Below are 16,116 nucleotides of genomic sequence, written 5' to 3' on the forward strand. Positions count from 1 at the left end.
TCACCACTCATTGAAACATCTATTAAGCCTTTATAAACTATTTATTAATGTACCCTTAATACAAAGTGGGACCGGGAAGGGACTACAATAAAGTGGGGGTAGAATTCAAACTTTTTTTCAAAACACCCAGGTTCTGCCACTGGAGCTAAAGTTGATTCCCCAAAAACATTGTAATAGAGGGAGCTTCACGTGATAGAGGGTAGAAATTATTGTCAATGGAGTTACTGGGAAATAGCAGCTTCTCCTTTTCAATTTAGCATCCGAGAGAGAAAGAGAATGATAATCTGCTTTAGGTAATCACCTGACTTAATTTAGCAGGAGCCAAATTAGCATCCAAAGGGCTTTCAGCCAGGAAAGAAAGTCATACCTAGTGTGGTCATGACAAAAGGGAGCTAGTTTTGGCTTGACCAAAGACAGATATGGGAATGAACTTTAGTCTGAGTACAGAGTAATCTAAGGATGTATCCATGTGTTTAAGGTGATACCTCTCTAAATTCAAATAAAGTTTTGAAAATAACCTGGCCAGGGACAAGAGGTGAATGACACCTAGTTATCTCAAGGAGCAGGTTCAATACAATACTAAAAAAAAAAATTGGAAGATATATGTAACTATTCATACAGGAGAAGGAAACAACTGTGTTTGTCCAGGGAAAGGTTGATTATTCAGCTTTCCAAAATAAGTGCACCTGTGCAAATATTATGGCCCTTATATAAAAAAAAACACCTTAACATTTCATAATCAATTGGATAGTACAAATTAACACCTTTACTTTACGGCATATATATTCAAGAATATATCAAGGGGAGTTTCCTTGACCAGAAACTTACTGTGGCTGTGTCTGCACTAGAGAACTGAACTATTGGTAGTTGATCTATTGAGACAGCATCAATATAAGTACTAGAGATTCAGTTGCGTCTGCTCTAGCCATGTTCTTTCAGCTTTACTCTGAATCCCCATTTATGCTTTACCACACTATTACAATCACACTTCCCTGTAAGTACCGAGCCTTCAGTTCTCAACACCGCTCCCTGAAACAGTGGCTTCTGGGAGTTTTCGGTGAGCTCAGGGTAACTGTGGGGAAAGAGGTGAAATTCTCACCTTACATTGAGCATCTCCCATAATTCCACAGGTGCTGATGCTAATTCCAAAACCTTTTCTCAAAATGGAGGCTAGGGTGAACACTTACCTCTTGCTCTTTCCTCAGCAAGAAAAGGGGAGCTTTAAAAAAGCAGTTTCAAGGCAGCTGAGAATATGTTCTGGCACTACCTGCACAGGGCCAAAACCCAAGACAATAGTTCAGAGTTATTTCTACAGAGCTCATCTGCACCCCCTCACCCCACCAGCAGCACATGAGAAACATGTGGTCTTACAATGTTTGAGAATGGTGTTCACTGAGTGGACTGGACAGATACAACTTTGAAGTCCACAGTGAATTTTTGCATGGCAAAATATAGTGTGTTGCACAGGCTTGTGATCAAGGCAGCTGATGTTCTGGTGATCAATGTGGGCTTTAATCCGCTAGGATTCCTGAATAGCGCAGGATGTATGTTTCCATTCTGTAGAAAAGAGAGGCAGGTTCTTGTGTGGAAGGTAGCCACGTCAAATGGTTGATGGCAGGGGGATGGAGCCTCAGGCATTACTGCCAATAGAACTTATTATTAATAATCCTTTTCAGTGATGCAATTCTAAATCAAAACTCCAATGAGACAGGGGCAAAACTGCAATATATTAATCTCTTGTATCTCATTTAGCCATCTAGCTGTGCTGGGTTACGTAACACCTCTCACTATAACTAGTTTCAGTTGCATCTCATGTATCTGGGGATCATACCTGCCATGCACAATGACTCAGTGGAAACACTTTTTAAAATATATTTACCGTACTTGCTAATCAAGCGCCCACCATGAAGGAAAAATAAATCAAGTTCTGTACTTGAGAATCAGCTGATTAAAACGTCAATTGAGTGATCATAAGGCACACAGCAAATGCTATGCTTAGAGCTGAGTGTTTGCAAGAAACAATTTCTGTGCCTTGATGATGATGCAAGCACTTTGGGCAAGAATATTCATGCCTGTGACTTTGCAATTCATTTTCTACTAATATTTGTATCAATAAAACTCAATCATTTGAATGTTAGCAGAAAAACAGAGTACAAGTATGGTCAGACTAAACTCATCTAAAAATCTAAATGCATATCTGTAAAAAAAACCTTTTGCATTATTCACTTACTCTAGTGGTGCTCCACATGCTATTCACAAATAGCTTCTAAAGGGCCCAGCATATCCATATACCTCTGGGCAGGTTTAAAGAAGACCATAAAGGATTTGAAGAGATGTTTATTATTAACTGATGTTGCATAACTCTCTACATGCTACCATGAAAATGTGTTTCTTGGATGGAAAATAGCGTCATTTTTATTTGTCAATTGCATTTGATCATTGAAGTATCCTGAACTGTAACAAAGGAAAGATTACTTTTACTGATTTGCTGTATAATAGTATTATAGTAGGTTGCTATGACAACAAGATGTAACGCCCCTGTATTTGAATGGGGCTCTCGCTTCAAAGGTATTAGAAATCTACAAATTTCAGCCATTTGTACTTCAAATAGTCATTTCATCCTGAAATTATCACCCTGTAGGGAAGTATAAATGTTATCACTAAGCAATTTCTTGCAAGAGAGCAGCAACAAAATGAAGTTTTAAATAACAAGTTTATTTTTTTAAAATGTTACATGCTGATAAAAAAAAAACTGTACAGATAAAAGTAAAAAAGATCCCACTGAGAGAGATGCAAAGGCAAATATTAAGCTCTAATGAATCACCAAAGCAAAAATATCTGGTGGGTGTTTATTAATAATTTATCGTATTACAGTAGCACAGGGGGACTGGCCCCCCATTATGCTAGCTGTTGTACAAACTCATAATAGGAGATAGTACCTTCCACAAAGAACTGAGTCTAAAAAATGTGAATGCAAGTATGCGGAGGGGGGAAGGACTTCCTTATGAAAGTACATCAAGGCTCTGTGATCTGAGGTGCATGCCAGTGATCACAGCAAGGAACAGTATTATGAATAAACAAGTTAATTAGGAACAAACAAGAACAAACACCAACTTTAATGTACTGCTTGTTGTGTACATGTACCACTGCCCACTATTGGGTGGGATATTTTAGGCTTCCTCAAGCATTCAGTGGAAATATTCCCATTACCTTCAGGCCTTTAGTGTGCAGTTTGGAATTCTCCCAGCTATGATGAATCCTATTTTCTGCCTCCTTCAATGCCCTCCACCACTAGATTCATAAGAAAACATTCATTAAATGGCCTAAAAAGAGGATATTGCATGTATCAGTTAAGGAAGATTCTCTTTTAGCTCAAGTGGTAAAGTGCTATGTTTTCTAAAGCTCTGAGTTCTATTCCCCAAGCTGCATCGTATATAGCTAGCTGGCAAAAAAAAACACAATATCTACAAGTGATTGCAGATCATTATAATTTTTCCCTGTTCTTTTTAACAGTTCAATTCAGAGAAGAACAAATTCATACACACTTGGGGAGCCTACTTGGCTCAGAACTAACCTTGGATTGGATCTGAGAGAAAGTGGGCAGGGAAGGTGGTGAAACACAGAAAGTAAGAGGATGGATAGAGTTGGGGCAGACAGTAGAGATTAGTCATAGTTGCGAGATCTGGACACAGCCAGCTTTGTTTGGGAGGAAGGCTGAAGTTCACACTGGTACAAATGATTCGGGCCCTGCCAAATTCACGGCCATGAAAAATGCATCATGGACCATGAAATCTGGTCTCCTCCTGTGAAATCTGGTCTTGTGTGTGCTTTTACCCTATACTATGCAGATTTCACGGGGAAGACCAGTGTTTCTGAAATTGGGGTCCTTACCCAAAACGGAGTTACAGGTGGGTCACAAAGTTATTTTAGAGGGATTGAGGTATTGCCCCCCTTACATCTCCACTGCCTTCAGAGCAGGGTGTCCGGAGAGCAGTGGCTGTTGGCAGGTGCCCACCTCTGAAGGCAGCGCCCAGCCATCAGCAGCACAGAAGTGAGGGTGGCAATACCATACCATGCCATCCTTTCTTCTGCACTGCTGCCTTCAGAGCTGGAGAGTGCCAGCTGCTGGCTGAGGGCCCAGCTCTGCAGGCAGCAGGCAGAAATAAGGATGGCAATACCATACCTTGCCATCCTTACTTCTGTACTGGTGCTGGCGGTGGCTCTGCCTTCACACCTGAGATCCTGGCCAGCAGCCACCTCTCTCCCGCTGCCCAGCTCTGAAAGCAGCACCGCTGCCAGCCACGGCACAGAAGTAAGGGTAGCAGTAACGTTGCGAGCTCCCCACAACTCCTTTTGGGTCAGGACCCCTACAATTACAACACCCTGAAATTTCAGATTTAAATACCTGAAATAATTAAATTTACTCTTTTTAAAAACTATGACCATGAAATTGAGCAAAATGGACCGTGAATTTGGTAGGGCCCTACAAATGATAAAAGTGCAGATTCCAAGCAGGAGGGAGAGCTTAGCAGGACTGGGGCTCCTGGGTGCAATGACAGTACAAATTATAAATAATAATAATGTTCGCAGTGTTGTTGTAGCCTTGTGGGTCCCAGGATATTAGTGAGACAAGATGTGTGAGGTAATGTCTTTTATGGGACCAACTTGCATTGGTGAAAGAGCCAAGCTTTCAAGCTACACAGAGCTCTTCTTCACCTCTGGACCAGATCTGCGTAGCTGCAAAGCTTGTCTCTTTGGCCAACAGAAATTGGTCAAATAACAATACTCTCAGTTATAACAGGGTTAATTCAATAATATCAGAAGAGTACTATAACTGAGAACTTAGCATTTGTATTTACAAAGCCTGTAAGCTTTCTAGCTGGAGACCACCTTAATGCCACCAGTCTACATACTGATGCTGCTTTATTGCGAAATATGCAGACTAGGGGTGCTTATTTCACTAGATACTTTTCCACTGGCAAGTCGTAATAGGCAGTTAATGACCATGTCTTTGGCCTTAGTGGTCTCCATATTCCTCTCCCGTGATATCTGCATGCTGATTTGGTCTACGTTGGTCATGATGAGCTCAGAGGCCATGATCTGAGTGGGGGATGCGCTGTTGACCATGCTGTCCATGATATACTGTTTGTACAACTCCACCACTTTCTGCTCTAGGTAGTCATTCAGTATTGAATTGGAGAGGGGCTGCTGGTGTTGCATTATGCTAGTCACTCGCCAGCATGACGAGTACCCTTGGACGGGCTTGCGAATGAGGTCATTGGGTGGCATCATGGATTCCATAGGCGGAGGAATCTCTGATGACTCCAAAAATGGGCCTATCCCACTGTCACAGGTAAAATCTGTTGTTACATCACATGGCATCACATGGCCACCAGCAATATGCAAATCATTGTAATTCTTGCAAATGCTTTTACAGGAAGAAGGAACCAGGTAGGTATCTCTACTTGTGGATCCTCCAGCCATATTCAAAGCTGGAGATGTTTGCCTTTCAAACTCTGGGCTCTGAATAACCTGCAGTAAAGTCTCTTTCTGTCTTCCATTGTGTTTGCTTCCTTTTGAACGGACTGAAGAAAAGAACTTGCCCACAGACCACCTCTGAAAGAGACTTCTGCCCTGTGTTTCATCCATGGAGGAATAGGTAAAGCCACACATGGCACTCATCTCATGCACCTTCTCTTCTGCTTCTCGCTTTCTGTAGAGCTTGGAACTCAAGAAGTCCTCACAAAAATAGGGGATTCCACAAAGATACCCTTCTGACAACATTCTTGAAAAAAGAGGAAATAAGACATCAAAGATTAAATTAGATCATAAACCAACAGGAAGATGGAACAGAAAAACAACAAGAAAAGGCAAATAGTTCATTTGTTTGTAAAAAGACTTTTGTATTGATTATGTTCCCCCTGAAAATCTGTTATTGGTTGCATATAGATTAGCTTCAGATCAGGATATCACCATAGGAGTTTACCACTTTTTAAATGGCTTAAATGAATGCAGTGAGCAGCTAGGCTGCTAACTGTGATGTTAGACCAATCACATAAAATAATTTTATGTACACCACTATATACAATATACTGTGTTTTTGTTTTATAAGGATATTTTGTGCAATGGCTTGTGGTTTATATCTATATGGTTTCTGCAGAAAGTGTATTGATTTCAGTGGGTGGCCATAAAAAGTGGGTTTTTTCCATTCTCCATGCACATTCAAGCTATGGGTTTTATTCCAAAACTTGAAGGCCTTCACATGCCACCGTTTGAAAAGGTGGATCTCACACTCAGAACGTGAATCTGACTTCTTCCTTCTTCTCAGGCTGAATAATTGTTATTTTCGTGGTTTCTTTTTAATTTAAAAAAACCCGCCATAGAGTGATTATACAAATTTCTGTACTTGGACTGGCTAATATTGGTTATCAGCCAGTCTGAATGGTCACTTTGAGTTCCCAAATTGAGACAGCTAGGGCCTGGTTTTCAGACATTCTCAGTACCCCCAGCTCCTGTTCATTTTGGTTGGAGTTTTGGATGCTCAGCAGTTCTGGAAACAGGGCCACACTATCTCAAGTCAGACACCCAGAAATCAAGGCTCCCAAAATCATTGGCTAGTTTTGAGAATGTAGACCATACAGTATAGTTACAGAAAAATAGCCATACAATGATTATTGAAATCAGACACTTAGAAAGCAGTCAGAGTGCATAGTACTGTGTAACTGGGAGATACATGCATCGCTATGCACCAGCAAATGTTCAGCCTCCCAGCACATTCAATTTCAGTATAATTATTCATAATTATGCAACAGTTTTTCTAAACCAGTGGCAGGAAAATATCCTGTAAGAAAGGGGTCCTAGACCAGTCCCACATGGTGGAGCAAAGAGGAAGTTAAGTTTTACCAAGCAGATTTCACATGTCCAAATCATTTTTATAGTACAAAACTACCAAGTGACCCATGAGAAATTAAATAGTCTTCACTTTAATAGCATGTAGAACTCTTCATTTAACATTTAATCCAATTATAAAATGCAATAGGCACGGATATTGTCTCCACAGGGAGGAACACATGTTATAGATATTTTTCAGTTTATTCAACTGTTTCAGAACACCAGAACTGAGAGCACACAAGTGATTGGGAAATGCTTATACAAACTGTGAAAGGAGAGGTGGTATCATTATGTGGCCCATGGGATACTACATGCCAACTTTGTGGTTGTCACTCATTATCGGTGGGTGTGATAGGGCTTTTACCTCCTCCAAGAGCCATTCCTTGCATTACAGTAGCCATTGCAAAATGTTGCAATACATATTGGACAAAGTCCTGGTCTTGGCTCTGGAAGCGTCCTCAGAAACTGGGGCAGAAAGGAGCTGTCAGCAGGAGAGAACAGGCCCGTCTGTGCAAAGAACCCATTCTGAGTTAGGAGGGAGGAGAAAGTAATTCACCCAGGGACTCTCAGAATGTAATCTGTGTGTGGAGATAATATCTACATACATATGTTAGGGACTCTGAGTCCTGGCTGTCCTCTGTCCCTGTGGCAACTCCATGGTTACCTCAGCCCTGTGACTCCAGTAACAGCAGTTAGCAGAACACGGGAAGAGACATGGACTAGTGTCCATGGAGGGTTCCTGAGAGGGGGAGATCTCTTTCCCATGAGGACAGCTTGCCCTCTCAGATGACTGGTTTCTAGCATCCCTTCCTTTTAAACAGCTACAGAAACCCTATCTGGAGCTTAATTGCCCTTAGGATTAATTGCTGCTGGTTTACTTTATTTATTAGCCACACTAAGAGAGCCATGAAAATCTACTTCAGAATGCCAGATAAATTCTGCTTCCATCATAGCAGGAGGAGATGCCAAAATAGTTCTCTCCTATAGTCTTTCACAGGAAACAGTAGAGTGTTGGCTTTAACTTTGGTCAGAACAAATGTGGAATTATTGTGATACTGACCCCCTATACTTATTTTTGGTGTAGATATTGAGAAATATGTAAAACTATATTACATGATCTATCCCATTTCTAATCACTGTACATAGGCTGTGCCCAGTTTATGTAGCATGTGTCATCATTGTTTTCCCAGCTGCCAGATGTACCATTCTTCTATCACAAAGTGATGTAGCAGGGAACTGAAACTGCTGGTTTCATTTCTTTGGCCAAATTCTGTAGTTCTTATTTTCAGGGTCAGATCACACCCAGTGCTGAGGTGGGGGAACCCAGAAAACTCATGAAACTGAGCAAGTTCAGACCCACAGACTACTTGGAAAAATCTAGTTGGCTGAGTGGGCTTTACCCTCTTGCTCTGTAGAGGATTGTTTCCCTTTCAGCCTGCAGATGTTCCCAGGTCTTCAAGCGAAATCGTGCTAAGGTGAGAGGCAATTCTGAGGGCCTGGACATTTACACGGAAGCTCAATACATTCCTGTTATCCCCTCCATCCTCTGCCCATCAATTCAGCTAGAGGCAAGTTGCCATGGTCTCACTACTGGCAACTGGCCACACAGAGGGGATTTGCATGTGGAAAGGGTCAGCATTATTTCCTACAGGTGCTTTTTCTTTGGTAAGGGAAGAACAGTTATTCCCAGTTCCATTTTCTCCTGCCTCCAATACACATGCACACCACAGAGTCCCAAATGCACAGAGATTGTGTATAAGGGATTCCACAGAGTTGGAGCGATGAGGATTTCATGCTCCTTTAGATCAGTCTATTTTTCTCCTATCCTTCCTTGAAAAATTCACATGGATGTTTCATTCCATGGGGGACAAAGAGAGCAGATGGCCTAGTTCATGGTCTTTACTCTTGACATGTTTTGCCTGAGACAGGGCTGCCGGATTTTATTTTTTACTATGGGTGTTATTTTTTACTATGGGTGACTGATTAAATTCTAAAGGAATACTAGCATAGCTTGCACTGGGGAGGAATAAAAGAGGCACTGCCTGTTGTAAATCTTTATTACCTTTATATCTTTTCGGTTTTTAAAACCAAATCCCTGGCATATGCCTTAACCTGGGTATTTTCTGCATTTCAGTGGAGAGATAAGTCGACCCTTGATCTATGCTGCTAGCATTAGTGTGACTACAGTGAGCCTCTGCGCAAATATCCAGAATCCAGCAATATCATAGGCTTTCTCAGACTGACAGATTCACTGCTTGGAGATGATGGCAGTGTGTGTACAAAGAGCCCAGTGCACAGCTGATAGAGAAGCTACATAACAACATAGAATTGAACTGACTACCTAGCCTAGGCTAAGCAAGAGCCTGGAGCAATATATATATATATATATAAGAAGAGTAGTAATAAAATCTGCTTGTCCCCTAAAAAGCCTGAGTGAGGTAGAAGATTTCTAGATAAAGTGAAAGGAATGTAGTACAGCCAGTGGGCACAAGGATATGTGGGATGCGGGCTTTTAGAAAGGGACGGACACAAATACATTTGGGACCACAATGTATCTGGCATCCAGGCTCCCAAAGTATGGTCCTAAATAACGTTATAGGTGTTCTGTTCGGTATCTGGAGTTCAGCTTCGTATGTGATCCCTATACATACACAAGTTCTTCCAGCTGGCTTCCTAGAATCACAGGTGCAAATAATCCCTTCTCCTTTCATGGAGGGAATGAAAATCCTATGGATCCCTTTCCGGAAATCTTCTCCCACCCCCTACGACTCCGAGAAGCCCTTCCATGAGGTTAGGGATCCTGGTTGGGGGATGGGAGGATGTAGAGCCAAGGCCCACCCTATGCGGAGTTTATACAAAAGTTATAGTGACCATCAGTATTAACTTTATATCTTATGGCACTCTTACTTCCTACTCCCATCTTAGAATCATAGAATCATAGAATATCAGGGTTGGAAGGGACCTCAGGAGGTCATCTAGTCCAACCCCGTGCTCAAAGTAGGAACAATCCCCAAATAAATCATCCCAGCCAGGGCTTTGTCAAGCCTGACCTTAAAAACTTCTAAGGAAGGAGATTCTACCACCTCCCTAGGTAACGCATTCCGGTGTTTCACCACCCTCCTAGTGAAAAAGTTTTTCCTAATATCCAACCTAAAGCTCCCCCACTGCAACTTGAGACCATTACTCCTTGTCCTGTCCTCTTCTACCACTGAGAATAGTCTAGAACCATCCTCTCTGGAACCACCTTGCAGGTAGTTGAAAGCAGCTATCAAATCCCCCTCATTCTTCTCTTCTGCAGACTAAACAATCCCAGTTCCCTCAGCCTCTCCTCATAAGTCATGTGTTCCAGACCCCTAATCATTTTTGTTGCCCTTCGCTGGACTCTCTCCAATTTATCCACATCCTTCTTGTAGTGTGGGGCCCAAAACTGGACACAGTACTCCAGATGAGGCCTCACCAATGTCGAATAGAGGGGGACGATCACGTCCCTCGATCTGCTCGCTATGCCCCTACTTATACATCCCAAAATGCCATTGGCCTTCTTGGCAACAAGGGCACACTGCTGACTCATATCCAGCTTCTCGTCCACTGTCACACCTAGGTCCTTTTCTGCAGAACTGCTGCCTAGCCATTCGGTCCCTAGTCTGTAGCTGTGCATTGGGTTCTTCCGTCCTAAGTGCAGGACCCTGCACTTATCCTTATTGAACCTCATCAGATTTCTTTTGGCCCAATCCTCCAATTTGTCTAGGTCCCTCTGTATCCTATCCCTGCCCTCCAGCGTATCTACCACTCCTCCCAGTTTAGTATCATCCGCAAATTTGCTGAGAGTGCAATCCACACCATCCTCCAGATCATTTATGAAGGTATTGAACAAAACCGGCCCCAGGACTGACCCCTGGGGCACTCCACTTGACACCGGCTGCCAACTAGACATGGAGCCATTGATCACTACCCGTTGAGCCCGACAATCTAGCCAACTTTCTACCCACCTTATAGTGCATTCATCCAGCCCATACTTCTTTAACTTGCTGACAAGAATACTGTGGGAGACCGTGTCAAAAGCTTTGCTAAAGTCAAGAAACAATACATCCACTGCTTTCCCTTCATCCACAGAACCAGTAATCTCATCATAGAAGGCAATTAGATTAGTCAGGCATGACCTTCCCTTGGTGAATCCATGCTGACTGTTCCTGATCACTTTCCTCTCATGTAAGTGCTTCAGGATTGATTCTTTGAGGACCTGCTCCATGATTTTTCCGGGGACTGAAATGAGGCTGACTGGCCTGTAGTTCCCAGGATCCTCCTTCTTCCCTTTTTTAAAGATTGGCACTACATTAGCCTTTTTCCAGTCATCTGGGACTTCCCCCGTTTGTCACGAGTTTTCAAAGATAATGGCCAATGGCTCTGCAATCACAGCCGCCAATTCCTTTAGCACTCTCGGATGCAACTCGTCCGGCACCATGGACTTGTGAACGTCCAGCTTTTCTAAATAGTCCCTAACCACCTCTTTCTCCACAGAGGGCTGGCCATCTATTCCCCATGTTGTGATGCCCAGCGCAGCAGTCTGGGAGCTGACCTTGTTAGTGAAGACAGAGGCAAAAAAAGCATTGAGTACATTAGCTTTTTCCACATCCTCTGTCACTAGGTTGCCTCCCTCATTCATTAAGGGGCCCACACTTTCTTTGGCTTTCTTCTTGTTGCCAACATACCTGAAGAAACCCTTCTTGTTACTCTTAACATCTCTCACTAGCTGCAGCTCCAGGTGCGATTTGGCCCTCCTGATTTCATTCCTACATGCCCAAGCAATATTTTTATACTCTTCCCTGGTCATATGTCCAAATTTCCACTTCTTGTAAGCTTCTTTTTTATGTTTAAGATCCGCTAGGATTTCACCGTTAAGCCAAGCTGGTCGCCTGCCATATTTACTATTCTTTCGACACATCGGGATGGTTTGTCCCTGTAACCTCAACAGGGATTCCTTGAAATACAGCCAGCTCTCCTGGACTCCTTTCCCCTTCATGTTAGTCCCCCAGGGGATCCTACCCATCCATTCCCTGAGGGAGTCGAAGTCTGCTTTCCTGAAGTCCAGGGTCCGTATCCTGCTGCTTACCTTTCTTCCCTGTGTCAGGATCCTGAACTCAACCAACTCATGGTCACTGCCTCCCAGATTCCCATCTACTTTTGCTTCCCCTACTAATTCTTCCCCGTCTGTGAGCAGCAGGTCAAGAAAAGCTTCCCCCCCTAGTTGGCTCCTCTAGCATTTGCACCAGGAAATTGTCCCCTACGCTTTCCAAAAACTTCCTGGATTGTCTATGCGCCGCTGTATTGCTCTCCCAGCAGATATCAGGAAAATTAAAGTCACCCATGAGAACCAGGGCGTGCGATCTAGTAGCTTCTGCGAGCTGCCAGAAGAAAGCCTCATCCACCTCATCCCCCTGGTCCGGTGGTCTATAGCAGACTCCCACCACTACATCACTTTTGTTGCTCACACTTCTAAACTTAATCCAGAGACACTCCAGGTTTTTCTGCAGTTTCGTACCGGAGCTCTGAGCAGTCATACTGCTCCCTTACATACAGTGCTACTCCCCCACCTTTTCTGCCCTGCCTGTCCTTCCTGAACAGTTTATAACCATCCATGACAGTACTCCAGGCATGTGAGTTATCCCACCAAGTCTCTGTTATTCCAATCACGTCATAATTCTTGAGGAGCTATAGCTGGACGTGGAGCCCTGACAGTGCAGTGCCTGTGGAGGCCTCACTGGCAGGATCCATAGGGGGCTAGGGAAAGCCAAGAAAGAGGGCGGAGCCATACGGTTTCCATGAAGATGGCCATGCCCGTGGTGGATTCCCTGACATCCCCAGATTTAGGAAACTGAACCTCCTGCTCATGGCTTAAATTCAGCTGGAGCTGTCCGGAGCAAAGCTCTGATCAATATTTTCAGACCCACAGGACAGAAGCCCTGAGCCCCGGGGAGCTCCAGGAAATACTCTATGAGAATTTAAGCCCTGCTCCTGCTCATCTGATGAGGAGTAACTTGCCCCCTTCCACTCCCCAATACGTACACAATGGAACAGTCTTGTACAAATTCTCCATGGGGAACTCCAATAAGTTTCCAGTCCCCTACACCTTTTTGTCGAATGTGGTCTTTATTTCAGGTCAGAAAAGGTTCTCTGGGCCATCCACTCTAAACTGCATTTTGCAAGACTCTTTGCTGTGTACATCTGAAAAGCCCTATAGCAAAGCTGTTGTTGAATATTTACAGTGACTGTGCCTCAAGTGCTTCTATTTGGAGTTCATTATACTGCTCTGTTGCCATTATGGCTAAGAACCTTTCCAAATATCAAATAAACACTTTTCTTCATTAGCCTCAGACAAGATCTCCTTTGCCTACTCCCACCTAAAGCTAGGAGTTATATCCTTCCCTTGTGTATAACTTTCTTAAAGGTGTTTGCCAACTGTGAGCATGATTCCTCTGAATCTGCTCCTTGTCTAGATTACAATTACATGGGCCAAATCTTGCAAACTAGCTGCCTACATTATACAAAACATGCATTTGCCTGCACCAAGGGGGTACAAAGGAACATAAAAATTGCCATTCTGGATTGGGCAGTTGCTGTCTCTAATCCAATAACCTGTCTCTGACAGTGGCCAATACCAGATGCTTCAGTGGAAGGTGCAAAAAAACTCCATAATGGGCAATCATGGCACAACCTACCCATAGATTAACTAACTCTGCTAGTGTGAAACCGAAGCCCAAGGGTTTCAGCCCCTGAGTCCTGTTGCCCAGGGCTGAAGCTGAAGCCTGAGCACCGCTTCGGCTTCAACCCCAGGCGGTGGGGCTCTGGCGTTCGCTTTGGGAGGTGGGGCTCAGGCTTCGGCTCCAGCCCAGGACCCTAGCAAGTCTGACACCAGCACTGGTGACCCCATTAAAGCCCACTGGCAACCCACAGGTTGAGAACCCCTGTACTATACAATTTAGAGTGATAAAATCTTTGTTTCTACATGTCTCTCTTCTAAGTAAATTGAAATCTCTATTTAATCAGTCTTAACTCTGTGGATTTTGTATGTGCATTTCAAAGCTATATCCATGTTGTGACAGTTCATTAATATTTTGCATCTCAAGTAATTGGAATGGGGGAAATGGATTCATGTGCTCTTGTTACTGAAAGTGTTACACTTAGTAGGAGTGGGGGACAGAGAAAGAGCTACAGTACATTGCTATTGAAATGACTGCCATTTTATGAAGAGTGAACAGGAGGAAAGTGCACGAACCTGAGCATGGAATGAAAGGGTTACATCTGCTGGGGACTAAATGTAAGAGAGAGAAATAGTGTGTGTGCGTGTGTGTCTGAGTGCGTGTGTGCACACTCCTGAATTTCCTGTGAGTCTAGAAAATGCAAGGATTAAAGGTCCTACAGGTAATATTTATTTTAACCACAATTGGGTTGCTCAGAAAAATTCTAAACCTTTTGGCACAGATATACAATATCCATTTTTCACTTGGGGGAAACAATCTGCATATGCAGTACTCTACCTCTAAGCTGTCGCTTGGATAACTTCCTAGCTCATACATACACATCAATGAAAAATGATATAAATACCAGCATAAAAGCAGCATATTCAATTACACTTGCTTTAAAAGTATTACATAATGTAGATTATTATTATTTTATTACTTGTATTATGGTAGTGCCTAGAGGCCCAGTCATGTACCAAGACCCCACACAGGATCTGAGTGACTATGTTTTCATATCCTTAAGCCACATCAAAGACTAACTATTGTGACTCATAGTTTTGGAGGCAGATACACTAGCCTGGAGTTTGTAATATACTTACCAGTTCTGAAGGAACCAGAAATTGCATGTGGAAATTCACAGAAGCTATGTAAAATCATTGAAAACCTACACTGTCCACATGCCATTCAGACAAAGATTATCTGAATTTTACCAATGTGATTGCCAATCAGACACTAACAAGCCAAGTGGAGAGGCAGCAAAAACATTTACAGAGAATTGTACAGTGCATAATGTGTTTTAGTTCTTACCTTCAAGAGCTTAGCTGCTTACCTGAGACAGAAGATACACAACAGGAAATGACCATGCAGAGAAAAATTGTAGTTCTTCCAGACAGTTTAAAAGTTCACTTGTATGTAGCTTTTTTTACATCGCAAAGATGACATGTATTTTGTTTCTCACTCTCCATTACTCAGAAGAATTAAAGGGAAGTCCCTGGGAGATTTGGAGGTTTTATAACTGACTTATTAGAATCACACCATATTAGACCCTTTCTTCCTCTTTTTATGCCAAAATGAAACTGTGTTGTGAAACTAAATGTTGTTAAAATAGTATATTGCAACATAACACGTGTGTACCCATCAGCCTATGCTGCCAGTTCCGTAAAGAGAGATGTTAACGAAATGAAAATATATAGCAATCTGAGAGAGTTTGATAATCTAGAATTCAGTTGTGTCTTACCTCAGCTTCACTCCATTTATGTAATTTTCCATCTTTACAGAGATGGTAAGTCACCATAGGACCAAACAGGAATCCCTTCCTTAGCAGGCACACGATCTCATAAAGACCCTATTGCATCTAGTCTACTGCCAAATAAGCCAGTACAAGATGCTACTGGCACATCTGAATTGACCCCACAAAACTGAGTAAGAGTTAGCTGAAAGGGGGTTATCAGATTTCTATACTAAGAAAATGATTGCAAACTATTTTCTTCCTGTCTCTCTTTTATTTTTTAACTAAAACCTATATTATTTTTCTTTAAGGAAGTCTAAGGTTTTATTAGAAGCACAGAACTCAATCTGCTAACCAGCTGAGGTATACATGCAGGTATATCATGTAGCATGATTAAGCTATGTAAGTCACTTGGAAAGACTGGAATCAACCAAAAAGACTGAGGTCTATGCCACCCTGGGGCACTGTGGGAAGGACAGCCTACCTTATCCCTTCATCTGTTCAGGAGAAATTGTACTGTACCATGGAACTGTTTTCATTAGATGATGATGGCTTTTCCACAGAGCCCGATAAGGAACTGCATTTTGCTAGAGCAGGGATGGATTCTAAAGAAAAATCTGAGATAGGTAGATAATAGTCTTCATTGTGATAATACATACACATCCCTTGAAACTCAAATTCATTAGACTCCACCTTATGCTACTTCAGAAGCCAGTGTCTCATTTTTTCATGTAGTCCAACTTTAAGACTGAGTAGCAA

General features: G+C 42.6%; 1 protein-coding gene across 2 annotated transcripts; it reads right to left on the bottom strand.

The window, feature by feature from the left end:
* Positions 1 to 2,700: 2,700 nt before the first annotated feature.
* TASL (TLR adaptor interacting with endolysosomal SLC15A4) lies at positions 2,701 to 15,088 on the bottom strand. 2 transcript variants are annotated; one of them, XM_077807205.1, is made up of 2 exons: positions 14,959 to 15,088; positions 2,701 to 5,785 (listed from the first exon to the last, which is right to left on the bottom strand). In XM_077807205.1, exon 2 carries the CDS (start codon positions 5,782 to 5,784, stop codon positions 4,924 to 4,926), a length of 861 nt encoding a protein of 286 aa, XP_077663331.1. In that variant the 5' UTR covers position 5,785; positions 14,959 to 15,088; the 3' UTR covers positions 2,701 to 4,923. The 2 variants fall into 2 exon arrangements, with proteins under 2 accessions (XP_077663331.1, XP_077663332.1); XM_077807206.1 differs by having other exon boundaries at positions 14,937 to 15,088.
* Between the last annotated feature and the right edge of the window lie 1,028 nt (positions 15,089 to 16,116).

The sequence above is a fragment of the Eretmochelys imbricata genome, chromosome 1 (genome assembly GCF_965152235.1).
Source record: "Eretmochelys imbricata isolate rEreImb1 chromosome 1, rEreImb1.hap1, whole genome shotgun sequence".
In the NCBI taxonomy this organism is placed as follows: domain Eukaryota; kingdom Metazoa; phylum Chordata; order Testudines; family Cheloniidae; genus Eretmochelys; species Eretmochelys imbricata.